This window comes from Neophocaena asiaeorientalis, unplaced genomic scaffold (genome assembly GCF_003031525.2).
Source record: "Neophocaena asiaeorientalis asiaeorientalis breed wild unplaced genomic scaffold, Neophocaena_asiaeorientalis_V1.1 scaffold469, whole genome shotgun sequence".
NCBI classification, from domain to species: domain Eukaryota; kingdom Metazoa; phylum Chordata; class Mammalia; order Artiodactyla; family Phocoenidae; genus Neophocaena; species Neophocaena asiaeorientalis.
The window spans coordinates 1158850-1171496 of NW_020172691.1; the positions used below are offsets into that span (position 1 = coordinate 1158850).

At 60.3% G+C, this 12647-nt stretch overlaps 2 protein-coding genes across 3 annotated transcripts in view; one reads left to right on the top strand and one right to left on the bottom strand.

Annotated features, from left to right (window-relative positions):
• Positions 1-7967, bottom strand: part of SF3A2 (splicing factor 3a subunit 2) — a 10325-nt gene extending 2358 nt beyond the window's left edge. Inside the window, exons 1-5 of one of the 2 annotated variants that reach the window (XM_024740021.1) lie at positions 7853-7967; positions 3082-3246; positions 1465-1536; positions 690-736; positions 381-490 (exon numbers count right to left, since the gene is read on the bottom strand). In XM_024740021.1, coding sequence (XP_024595789.1) covers positions 381-490; positions 690-736; positions 1465-1536; positions 3082-3207 — 355 coding nt within the window. In that variant the 5' untranslated portion in view covers positions 3208-3246; positions 7853-7967. Of the gene's footprint in view, positions 1-380; positions 491-689; positions 737-1464; positions 1537-3081; positions 3247-7816 lie in introns of both variants that reach the window. The other variant, XM_024740020.1, reaches the window with a different exon arrangement.
• A 479-nt stretch (positions 7968-8446) lies between these two features.
• PLEKHJ1 (pleckstrin homology domain containing J1) lies at positions 8447-10769 on the top strand. The gene is given in 4 exon segments (XM_024739993.1): positions 8447-8633; positions 8635-8666; positions 9570-9713; positions 10714-10769. Coding segments are annotated over 4 exon segments (396 nt in total). The 5' UTR covers positions 8447-8469.
• Positions 10770-12647: the final 1878 nt, after the last annotated feature.

A 12647-nucleotide genomic window follows, 5' to 3' on the forward strand; every position in this document is an offset into this window, starting at 1 on the left:
GGTATCCCCTGTGCTCCAGCTGGGCCGCCTGACTGGCTTTCCGAACCAGGCGACACAGGCGCTGCTGCACGCGCAGACCCTCCCCCTCCCCTTCCTTTCTCCTCAGGTGAAGAGCCAGCACCCAGTTCCGTGGCCAGAGGAGAGAGCCACACCAGGGCCCGCGCTCACGTCCCACAAGCTCACCCACCTTTGCTAGGAGCGTAAAGAATAATGACACTGCCCTTCCTCCGGCATGTGTGTGAAAGTTCACGGTGGGAAGGCGGGTCCCGGCCCCCCGGGAAGAAAGCCCTCTGACAGGAAGCGAGTGGAGACACTCCCCAGAGGCGGATGGTGTGGGTGTGGGTGTGGGGCTGCCCGCCAAGGCCACAGAGCATCCTTACCTTTGTAGCCCGGGCGGCCGATCTTCACGAACTTCTTCACCTCCACCTTGACCTTCTCTGGCGCCGGCTGGGCGGGGGCCTCCTTGGCCTCCTTGGCTGCTCGCCGGGCCCTGCAGGTGGGATGGACATGGGGCTGAGGCCCCTCCACACAGGCCGCCAAGGCCATAGGCCCAGGTGCCAGGAGTGCCACCCCCCCGCCCTGCCCCAGCCAACCTTGGAGCTTCGAGGTCAGGGGGGACGGGGGTCAAGTGAGGTGACAGCTCTGGTGGGGGTGAGCGCCGGGTATGGGAAGGGGCGTGAGGTACTCACAAGTTGGTCTGATGCTTTTTCCCTTGGGTGTGCGCGAGGTAACTCCCCTAGAACGGGAGAGGGACGCACAGCTCAGGGCAAAGCAAGTGGGGAGGTGCCGGTAGGCACCCAATCGCTGCTGAGTAGATGAGCGCTAGTGGGTCTGCACACAGGGGAACGAGACCCCCAAAAGCCGGGGGTGAGGCAGGCCTCCGGAGGGTGCGACGCGGGCAGTCTTGCAGCTGCTGGGGTGCAGTGTGGGCTGTGGACACTGCTTGGAAGTGGTGGGGAAACCCGGGAGTGATCATGTGATTCCATCTCCACGATGCCCCAGGGATGAGACACGCGAATCAGTGGTTCTCAACGAGGGCCGGTGGTGGGGGCGGTTTCTGACCCCCGGGGACAGCACGCCCAGGACGGTCCTCCCCGGAGGATGAGCAGCCCCAATGCCGCGGGGAGACCCTCCCGTATCAGGCTGTTCAATTCAGTGCTGCCGTCCGGGGCTGGCAACCACCAGAAACAAAGCACATCCTCCACACGAGAAAAGGGACAAAGGGACCTACTCATGCCAGGAGAGGGGCCCAGCGTGAGGGAGCATCAGACTCTCGCCTGCTTCAAAGGCGCAAACTAGAGCCACACCGGCTAGACTTCACGACCCCGATCCTGACGTGGAACGTCCCAGGGTGTCCCCACGTTCCCAGATACACATCTGTGGCAACGGTGCCACCGGTACTGAAGGACTCAGCAAGTCCACAGCAGCACAGGTGGGGTGGGGCGGGGCGGGGCGGGGCCGCACCTCATTGTTGTGCAGCGTCAGGCACAGCTTGCACTCGTAGGAGCCCAGATGGTTCTTCATGAAATACGGGTCCTGCGGAGGGAAACACGCTTGTTATGCGGTGGGAGGGGCCCTGGGGACCCCGCACGGGCGTGAGAGAAGCACGGCTGCCCCTGGAAGGTGCTGAGAGAACACCACTCTCTTCAGGGCAAACGCTCGCGGCGGGGGAGGGGGCGCAGAGGACAAGCAGGAGCCCCCAAGGCAGCACCGCAGAGTCCACTGGGTGGGGCTGGGGCTGACCACGCGCCCCTGCGGCAAGCTCCGGGGAAGGGTCCTCCGGGAGCCCTGGCCCCACGTCCTCGGCAGCCTGGGGTCCAGGAGGCACAGCCGAAACAGCACCGCTGCTCATCCATCTCCATGGCGCCGACCAGGCCAGCACTCCTCGTGCCGCAGCACAGCCGGACGCGGGCAGAGAAGCAAGCGGGCCAACCCGAGGCCCTAGGAGACCCCGTCTCTGCCTATCCCGTGAGTGGGGCAGGGGCTCCAGGACCAACTGGTGACCACTCAAGAGGCGCAGAGCAGACGGCAGGGGTTCAGGTCCCCACTCCACCGCCCAGAGACCGTGTCGTCATTGGCGATGACAATCCCACCCTCAACTCTGTTTCCTCATCTGGAAAATGGGAAGAGTAACAGAACTGACCTCCCAGGCCAGGCCTGTGAGGGGCTTTGGGAGCGTCCGGCACATGGTGCGGGCTCGACACACCTCAGGGCGTTTCAGAGTCTAAGAGGACCTTACACTGAACACCAAGGGGCACCTCGAGGGCGACTCTGCCTCCAGGGTCCACTGGGCAATGTCTGGGGACGTCAGTCGTTGTCACGAGTTGGGGGCTCCTGGCATCAAGTGTGGAGGTGAGGGTGCTGCTCCACACCCAACAGCGCCCGTGACGGCCCCCACGCCCCAGGAAATGACCCGGCCGCACCTCCAAGCTGAGAAACCCTTAGTCAGTTATTCGCGAAAACCTTGAGTCTGCTCCCTGCTCACACTGGACACCAGGATAAATCCCCGATGCTCAGCTGGTGTAAACCAGGGGGGCCCCCATCATCTGTATCACCTCCTCTTCCTCCCACTCAGGTGTGGGCTGAAATGTGTACAGCATCCCAGGACCACAGAGGTCAAGTGGTCATGGAACCCAGTCTCCTGCGGTCAGTGGAATCCCTATCCCTGGGGTCTCACCGGAGGTGATTCCGCCCCCCAAGGGACGCTGAGCGACATATGGGGACATCTGTGGCCACTGTGACTGGGGAGCTCCTGGCATCTGGCACGGGGGCAGGGCAGGGATGCTGTGCACACCCCACAGCGCCCAGGGGGACCCACATACGTATCCCCAGGGCCGAGGCGGAGGCCTGTCTCCCTACAGCTCTGTACAGATAAGCTGCTTTCGCTGCCCGTGGTGCCATCAGGGCCCCCACCACTGGCGACTCCCCACACCTCTGGCTAAGTATAGCTTCCTGTGGTAACAGACCCTTCAAACGTGGGGCTACGAACAGCAGCCGGCCTCTGGTGGACACTGAGAGCTGCCACTCCAGGTGAAGCTCCCTGGTGCAGGGTGGGCACAGGTGGTGGGAGGGCACGTGTACCTTGTTGATGTCGATGGTTTCCAGGGCCAGCTGCCGGAGGCGCTCCCTACGGTCCCGGTTGCTCTCAGAGGAGGAGGCCACGCCCCCACTCCCGGTCTTGCCTCCGGGGCGATGCTGGAAGTCCATGGTGAGGACCCTGGGGCTCTACCAGATCAGAGAGGAAACCTGTGGAGGCCAAGGGGCGGCTGTGAGGCTGCGCAGGAGGCCTCGCCCTCCTGGTTCAGCCTCATCCCCCACCCCGCTCTCGCAGCTCTCAGCCTCATGCCCACGCTTTACCAAGTCTCTTCCAGTGGCCGAGGGTCCACTATGGGCCAGGCACATGGAAATGAGGAAGAAGGAGAAACAGGGCATCTCCAGGTGACCTTGTGGGTGGACTGAGGAAGTCCTCCCAGCCTGAGGAGTGCAAAGACCCAAGGACCCGAAATGGCAAAGGGCAAAATGAGACCAAGGTCTCACTAATTAGTCTCACCTCCTCCAAGAAGCCTCCCCAGACCACCCAAGCCCATGCTGTTCACTCCCTCCTCTGAATTCCCTTTCTGATTGTCTTACACTTACTTCTCTCAGCCTAAATTCTGCTTCTCTGGCTCAGCTGTACATTTGCTGGAAACAAGGAACACATCTACCAACCTATCCCCCCGCCACTGCCTAACGCACAAGATGTTCACGGCTCGTTCGCGGCTGAGGAGGGCTCTCCCGAGCCCTTGATGTCTCTTCCAGCCCAGCCACTGTTTCCCACCCTCCTTCAGGCTCAGCTCAGACCCAACCTCCAGGAACCTCTCTCATCTTACACTCCCTTTCCCACTGGTCAACGTTGGCCCCAGGCCCCTGGCATCTTGTCTCTGTTGGGGTAAATTCACAGGGATGGGGCCCAGGAGTGACTATGACCCTTGCCAAAGATGGTCCCATCTCATCTCAAGGGTTCCTGGACGTGTCACCTCACGGGGCAGAGGAGACTTTGCAGGTGGGGTTAAGTTAAGGCCCCTGAGAAGGGAAGGACCCTGGATTCCACAAGGGGCCTAGTGTCATCCCAGGGTCCTTATAAGAGGGAGGCGGGAGGGTCAGAGGCAGAGAGAGACGGGAGACGCTGCGCTGCTGGCTGTGAGGATGGAGGAGGGGCCGGGAGCCAGGGAGGCGGCGCCTCTAGAAGCTGGAAAAGGCGGAACTGATGCTCCCCTGGAGGCTCCGGAAGAAATAAAGCTCAGTGAGACTCACAATGAACTCCTGACCTCCAGAGCTGCATCATGAACTTAGGTCGTTTAAGCCACTAAGTCGGTGGTGGTTTGCTGCACCGACCACAGGAAACTAACGGTCCAGGCACCAGCCAGCTGTGCCATCGACCGGCAGTGGGACTCGATGAGTTTACAAAAACCTCACATATGGTGAGGCTGCAGAATCCCAGGACTAGACTTTTTATTTCACGCCAAGTCCACCCAGAGCCGCCAACCGGTAAACGCCAAACACTACCAGAGCCAAGAGTTCCAGTCAGTTTGGGGGGAGCCCAGTTTCTCCTCAAGCAGCCAGAACAAGCTCTTGTCCTAGCCGGGAGTACGCGCCACAGGTGTCGTGAGAGCACCTGTGGAAAGGATCCGACTGGCTCAGGAAACCCAAACGCAAGCAAGTACTTAAATCACTCACCACGTTACCGTGAGTGCCAGTAGCTATCAGAGACTGAGATGAGGCCAAAGAGAAAAGGGGGCAGGTCCATCAAAACCCATCTGCTAGGTGGCGCAGTGGTTAAGAATCCGCCGGCCAATGCGGGGGACATGGGTTCGAGCCCTGGTCTGGGAAGTTCCCACATGCCGTGGAGCAACTAAGCCTGTGCGCCACAACTACTGAGCCTGCGTTCTAGAGCCCGCGAGCCACAACTACTGAAGCCCGCGTACCCAGAGCCCCTGCTCCACAACAGGAGAAGCCACTGCAATGAGAAGCCCACGCACCGCAACGAAGAGTAGCCCCCGCTCACCGCAACTAGAGAAAGCCCGCGCAGCAACGAAGACCTGATGCAGCCAAAAAAAAAAGACAACAAAAAACCTACCCACTAAGCAGGCAACACCCCTTCCCCTGGTCTGTGTCCAGCAGGCAGGAGACCTAGCTGGTGCTCCCAGCCCAGGGGAGATCAGGAGTCTTTTCTGGGAAGAGCGCACCAGAGACAGTATTCTCAAACACTGACGGGTGGGGGCCCCCCACACTCCCCAAACCCCAGCACTCTGCCAGGCCCACTGAGCTCGCTAGATGAGAAGCACTACTCTCCATGCAGACTGGTAACAACATAAACAGACGCAAGGAAACGTGTGTATCAGACAAAAAAGAAACCTGGTGGAAACATCAATAGAAGATGTTAACGTCCTCCAGGATGACAGGAGACGTTACCACATCGTGAAACTAGAACAGGTGCCAAAGGTGAGCACGGTGAATTAAAACCAGACGAACCCTGAGACTTCCCTGGTGGTCCAGCGGGTAAGACTCCACGCTCCCAATGCAGGGGGCCGGGGTTCCATCCCTGGTCGGGGAACTAGATCCCACATGCTGCAACTAAGAGTCCGCACGCCACAACTAAGACCTGGTGCAGCCTAAATAAATAAACAAATAAAGTTTAAAAAAAAAATAAACCTTTAAAAGTAAATACGTGATGAACCTGACAAAACAATGAATACGAGCGCTTGAACGTAAGAGTCGAAGGCGGCTTTCATAACGAAGAACGGGAAAATGAACAACAAAAACAGCAAAATAATAAAGAGGCAAAACAAGAACCTAGAAATCACAAACTGAAAACAGAACGAAACGCGGACACACCACTCTATGTAAAATAGATAACCAGGGCTTCCCTGGTGGCACAGTGGTTGAGAGTCCGCCTGCCCATGCAGGGGACACGGGTTCGTGCCCCGCTCCGGGAGGATCCCACGTGCCGCGGAGCAGCTAAGCCCGTGCGCCACAACTACTGAGCCTGCGCTCTAACAGCCCGCGAGCCACAACTACTGAGCCCGTGAGCCACAACTACTGAAGCCTGCGCACCTAGAGCCCGTGCTCCTCAACAAGAGAAGCTGCCATGACAAGAAGCCCGCGCAGCGCAAGAGTAGCCCCTGCTCGCCACAACTAGAGAAAGCCCGTGCGCAGCAACAAAGACCCGACACAGCCAAAAATAAATAAATAAATAAAATAAATATATTCAAAAAAAAGATAATCAATACGGACCTCCTGCATAACACAGGGAACTGTGCTCAATGCTCTGCAATGACCTATATGCGAAAATAACCTGAAAAAGAGCGAACACATGTATGTGTATAAATCACTTTACTGTACGCCTGAAACTAACACGATGTCGTAAATCAACTACAGACCCACATAAAATAACAATTAAAAAGAACAAACGTGGACAATGTCATCAAAGGAATAACCTATGAAATAAAAGAAAATACCCCAGGACTGAAAGAACCTAATTTTCAGACAAAACCAAAAAAAAACACTCTCAAACGAAGAGACCATGAAATTTCACAGCACTAATGAAAACCTAAAGTTTCTACTCGACAGAAAGAAAATCAGAAACAAGAGGTCGGAAACCAGAACGGGACGAGACCCTTCAGGACAGCAGGGAACTCCTAAGACGGGCAATGCTTTCACAGTTCCCACCGGGGGCTTTTGATCTGGAACTTTACACCCACCCTTCTGCCTGTGAGGGTAAATAAAGCCGTTTTCAGCTAACCGAGAGCTCAATATAAAAAAATGAGTCGAGGGCTTCCCTGGTGGCGCAGTGGTTGCGAGTCCGCCTGCCGATGCAGGGGACGCGGGTTCGTGCCCCGGCCCGGGAAGATCCCACATGCCGCGGAGCGGCTGGGCCCGTGAGCCATGGCTGCTGAGCCTGCGCGTCCGCTCCGCAACGGGAGAGGCCACAAAAGTGAAAGGCCCGCGTACCGAAAAAAAAAAAAAAAAGAGTCGACTTCTTCAAAAGCAACCTGATGAGCTCTGATGGAAGAAAGAAAGGGGAGTAGATGAAAACAAGCCAGCCCAGGGGAGCCCGGACAGCAGGTTCTAGGACAGCTACTCAGCTGAAAGGTGGGGCTCCAGTCCCGACCGGAGCAGGAGGATGACAGCTTTGAGAGGGAAGTTTCCACGGGGGAAAGGAAAAAAGACATCCATTTGTTTCAACCTGTGGGAAAATACAACCGCTAGGCGTGTGAGGTGAAAACGCTTTGAGTACAAAGGTTTAACAACAAGCAAAGAAAATCAGGCGAATAGGAAAGGTGAAGAAGTTAATGAGCTTTGGGGGGCAGGAGGAAGAATGGTATAAGAAACCTAGACTGACAGGCGGGGAAGTCACTTAACCTCGGGGCTTCGCTTGCGAAACGGGCCCAGCTAACGGGCTCTGGTGGCCTCGGGCGCGGTGCCGGGCGCTCCGCCTCCCGACCTTCCTTTCCACTCGGTGGGCCTGGAACTGGGGCCGTCGTCACCCCTATCCAGGTGAGTCCCGGACCACAGAGCCAGCAAGCCAACGGACGAGTCCTCGGGCGCAGGGAAGGCGCCCCGGACCACGGGAGCCGCCACCCGACCCAATGGGCCTTTGCAGCCGGAGCTCCTAGAGGGCGGGGGTGTGGGGGTCGGGCCTGCCCAGCGCCGGGCGCGGGCGGGGAGCCGGCGCCCGCCCCCAGCCCGCGCCCCTGCCGAGGCGCCCCTAGACCACTCCCTTCCAGGGAGCCCCTCGCGGTCGCCGCCCTAGCCCCCCGCGGCTCTTAACTCTCACCCGCGGCCGCACCGCCGTCGCCTGTTCGTCCACTACCTCTGCCGCCGCGCCGACTTCGTTCTGCACATGCGCGCCGCGGGCTAAGGAAGCACTTCCAAGGGCAAGCGGGGCGGGGTCTTCCGTGTGCGCATGCCCGGCCCGCCCAGCGGCGCGGGATAGACGCTTCGGAGGCTGGAGGACAGCGCGCAGCAGAAGCGCAGGCCGGAAACCGAAGCGCGCGTGCGCACTGGCTCTCACTGTCATGGTCGGCCAAACTCGCGCGGAGCCAGTTCTCGCGGGATAGCGAGTTGCTTCTCGTCTCCCACTCCCATCCGCCTGTTTTCTTGAGTACTGAGCGCTATAGGTCGTGGGGGTGCTTTATCGTTTCCACCCCGGGTCCACCTTGTTGCCTGGTTACATGACAACCGTCCATCTCGCCTACTGCTCTGTGCGCTCCACGAGGGCTCTACTCGGCCCCGGCGGCCCCCGGGACGCTTCTGCCACTCGCCGGTGTAGGACAGGCTGAGCGGCCCGGGAGCGCGCAGGCGTGGTAGCTCCGGCCGCGCTTCCGGGACGACGCCGTGGGACTCTTTTAGCGCCGGCAGCGGCGCGAGTGAGGACGGCGGCCCGGAGGGCGCGGCCCAGCGCTCCGCGTTCTGGGTCCCAGCGGCGCCATGCGCTATAACGAGAAGGAGCTGCAGGCGCTGTCCCGGCAGCCGGCCGAGATGGCAGCTGAGCTGGGCATGCGGGGCCCCAAGAAGGGCAGCGGTGAGCGGCCGGGCGGCAGGGTGGCCGGGGGGCGGGGGTGGGCAGCCGCGGAACCCGCGCGAGCCCGCCTTGTTACAGGAAGAGCCCAGCGGCTTCTCCATCAGTGAGTGCGGCCTGGGGCGAGGCTACTTGACCCCCTTCCGCCCCGCTCCACCCCGGCGCGGCCCCGCCTGAGTCCCCAGAAGCTGAGTCCAGTGTCCCGGGCAGCCCCACTCGCGCTGGCTCCTCTGGGTGGGGGCCCAGGCCGAGCGCATTACCCCAGAGACCGCCCTTGTCTTGTTGGGGAGCGCTGCCCTCTGGGGTGGATGCCTCGCTGTAATTGTTTCATTTCTCCTGGGATCAGGGCCCTGTGCTGGGGGACTGGGAGGATTCTCCTGGGTCGTCTTGAGAGGGTGGGGTCTGCAGGTGAAGACGGAGCTACTAACTAGTCTTCTGGGGAGGCTGCAAGAGTGCCACAGACTAGGGGGCTTAAACAGCAGAAATTTATTTCTCCCGGTCCTGGGGGGCAAGAAGTGTGACATCAAGAGTGTTGGCATGGCTGGTTCCTTCTGAAGGAGAATCTGCCCCCATGATCTCTCTCCCGGCTTCTGGGGGGTCGCTGGCGACCGTTTTCACTCCACCTTTGCCTTCCTTTTCATGGGATCTTCTCCCTTGTGTGGTCGTGTCCAGGTTTCACTTTTCTTAAGAACACCAGTCCTGTTGGATTAGAGGCTCACCCTAGTGCAGCGTGACTTCAGCTCAACTGCTTGTAACTGCTTAGACCTGCAGTGCTTCCACATCCGGATAGATTCATAGTCCTGGGAAATGTCTCATGTTTTTTAAGACTCGAACATACATCTTTTGGGGGACACAGTTCAACCGACGCCCAGCTGGTGGGAAGCAGTGGGCCCAGGCGGCCTGGGGCTGGAAAGGGGACAGTCGTGGACAATGGCAAGAGGAAGTTGAGGGCTGGGTGTGGGGGGAGGTGGGAGCGAGCGGGGACAGATGGGGGCTACTCCTTCCGCAGGCTTTCTAGAGGACCCAGAGAGAAAGTATCACTTTGAGTGTTGCAGTGAGGAGCAGTGTCAGGAGTGGATGGCTGCTCTGCGTCGAATTCGGCATATCCGAGGAGGCCAGGTTCCAGCTGAGCGGCCTGAAGGCATGAGTCTGGGTGTGGGGCTCCTCAGCTTTCCTGCTGGGGGCTGGATGAACCCTCCCTGGGTCCCCGGTTTCTCGGCCAAGCCTGGATTTGTCGTGGGAGGTGTCTTGGTTTACAGATTTTAAAAGCCCCAGGACCCGCAGGGGCTGCCTTTTTGAAGAAACAACCCAGCAAGCCCCTTCTGGATGCTCTGGGACCCACTGGACTGGTTTGGCACCTCAGTGCCACATGCTGCTGCCAGGGGACAGGTGTCCCCTCCCAGGAGCTGTGCCCAGCCCCCTGGGTGCGTCCATCCAGGCCTGGCAGGTGCCTGAGGCTGGTGCAACTCTCCTGCCCTGTGCAGGCTGAATGTACAACATTAGGTGATGCTGTGAAGGGCGTGGGCCCATGCTGGGGCTGCTGTGAATTCTCCTGCTGAAGGGGCAGGCCCCGGCCGGACGCCTCTGGGCAGAGCTGGAAGGTGCGCCTTTCGGGTGGCCAGTTTTGCTGTTCAAATAAAGGTACCTCTTTTTCACACGGGACGGCGGTGCAGTGAATGCAGAGGGACCCCTGTCCTCCGCAGGCTGCCGGTCCCGCAGAGTCACAGCGGGGTCCTGAGGGAAGTGAAGCCCTGCCCAGGTTCAAGGTTTAAGTGCCCAGTAGGAACAGAGGAGAGGAGGCCTAGAACCCAGAGCCAGGAAAGGTAGGGAGGCTGGGGCCCAGCCCACAGGGCCTCTGGGGCTCACAGGCCTCCCTCCGAGTGCAGGCGGGACTTCGGGAAGGGTTTTGTTGGTGTTGTGAAAAGTACCCAAGCAGTCGGTTTCAGTTAGTCAAGGAGGAGGCCCACCCTGAGTGGGCCTGACCTAGTCAGGTGTTGGCCCTGAAGGAGGGGCTGGGCCTCCCTGAGGTGGGGCTCACTGTCTGCTGTGGTCACAGGGCCTGCCTCCCGGAGCAGGTGGGGCTTCTGCTGGGAGTGACCGTCCTCCCCAACTGGGGATGGCTGTCACGGCCCGGGACCCTCTTTGCGCTCCAGGACCTTGCCGTGTCACGGTCGGGAAGAAACACTGCCACCAGACCAGGTTCAAGTGAAAACAGGTATTTTATTACAGCGTCTAGAGGTGGAAACGCAGTGCAGTGGGGTTCCCTTGGGAAGAGGGGGTGGAGCCAGCGCCCCAACTGAAACATAGGCTACCAGAACAAGAAAGCAAAGCCCGTCTCCGTTACAAACCAAGGCAGGGATGCGTGAGCCAGCGTGGATGGATGTGTAAATGAGAACAAACAGTCCTAACTGTAGACGGGCCGGCTGGCAGGATAAATAAGGGCAGTTGGAGGGGGGGGGTGGTGGTGGTTCTTAAATAGGTCACGATTCATAGCTGAACGGAGAACGCATCCCCTGACTGGAGGCTGTCCTAGTTGTTAGGTTTTCCTGAGCAAAGCGACAGCAGCCGTCAGACCTGGAGCACCCGCGTCGGCAGCAGCGGTGGGGCTCCCGCAGGGCCGCTCCCCACGCACGCCAGCCGGCGCCCTACTCCCGTGGCTGGCGTCAGCGGCGGCGCTCAGGCTGGGACCGGAGGGTGGGTGTGGAGAGGCCGAGCTGGGCCCCGCTGTGGGGCAGGCCCTGCGCGGGTCGTCCGTCCCCTGGTGCTTGCGCGTGCGTGCAGAGGACAGACGCGGCGCGGTGGTCCTCCCGAAGTGACTGCAGTGTTTGTGTACAGTGTCCTTTGTTCAGATGGGGGCTCCGCTGGCAGCGCCGTAGCTTTCTCGGGAGCCCTGTGTTCCTGACACGGGGAGGGGAGCCTCTTGGAGAGGCCGGGGGCCGGGGGTCAGGACAGCACCGTCGTGCACTGGGAGCACCGACCTGGGGGGAAGGGGGGCAGGGCGGGCGGTCACAGGAGGAAGGCTCCGTCTCTAGCCTGATTGCTGCCCCACACAGTGTAGAGGTGGCTGCAGGCAGCGCACTGGCCCGCTCTGACCCTTGTGGCCTGCGTCCCGGGGGTCAGGAAGCGGGGCCGGGCCTCGGCCACCACACTGACCCCACTCAAGGGCAGGCGGAGGACCCGTGGCGTCCACCTCTGAAGGGTATGTGGAGTCGGCCAGGCCGGGGAAGGCTCACGTTAGGCCACCACACAGAGGCCCACCCTCCCGTGCTCCTTGACGGGTGCCGCCTGGGTGGCAAACACCTGAGGATGGGGCTCCGACTGCCCATGCTCAGCCCTCGCTGGGGCGCCCACCTTTGGCCGACGTTGGCCCTTTCGGGGGACCGAGAGCTTCTCGGGAGGCACACAGACAACATTGCCCCACCCAGGGACCCAGGACTGGTCACAGGTGCTGTGCTCGAGGGACCGAGAACCCTACCGGGCACCTCGGAGCCTCAGGGAGCAGCCCTCCTGCCCGGCCACCCCCAGCGCATCCCTTCCCAAGCACCACCGTGGCCGCTCGGGTGGAGCAGGTGTCACCCCAGCAGGGTGGGCAGGAGGGCCCTGGGCCAGTGCCGCTGTGCCCTTGAACAGGCGGGAGGGTTTCCCCTCACTTTCCTTTCTTCCTTTTCTCTTTAGTTTACTGTGTATTCGTCATACAGTCTAAAAATAAATGAAGTCCGTCTATGAAATTTATAAATTTTCATCACCTCTCTATAAAATACTGTCACCTGTCAGCGTGACTCCCTTGTAGACAAAGCAGGCACCCACAACTAAGCGGGGTGGGCTGCGGCCTGAGCCCGGGGCGAGCGGAGACGTACAAAGTAAATGCACCTGTCACACGAGTGACTCAGCCAGGCAGGCAGCAGAGTCGGGTACCAGACCCTCCTCACAAGCACCACTGAGAACGGGTCCCCTCCTCGAGGCTCCGCCACCGCAGCCTTGCCGCGCAGGACTGCCGTTCCGATGCCAAAGGCGCCATCCCGAGGGCTGAGCCGAGGCCGTTCACAGTGATGGCGGGGCGGGGCGGGCCTCCACCGGAGACGCCGCC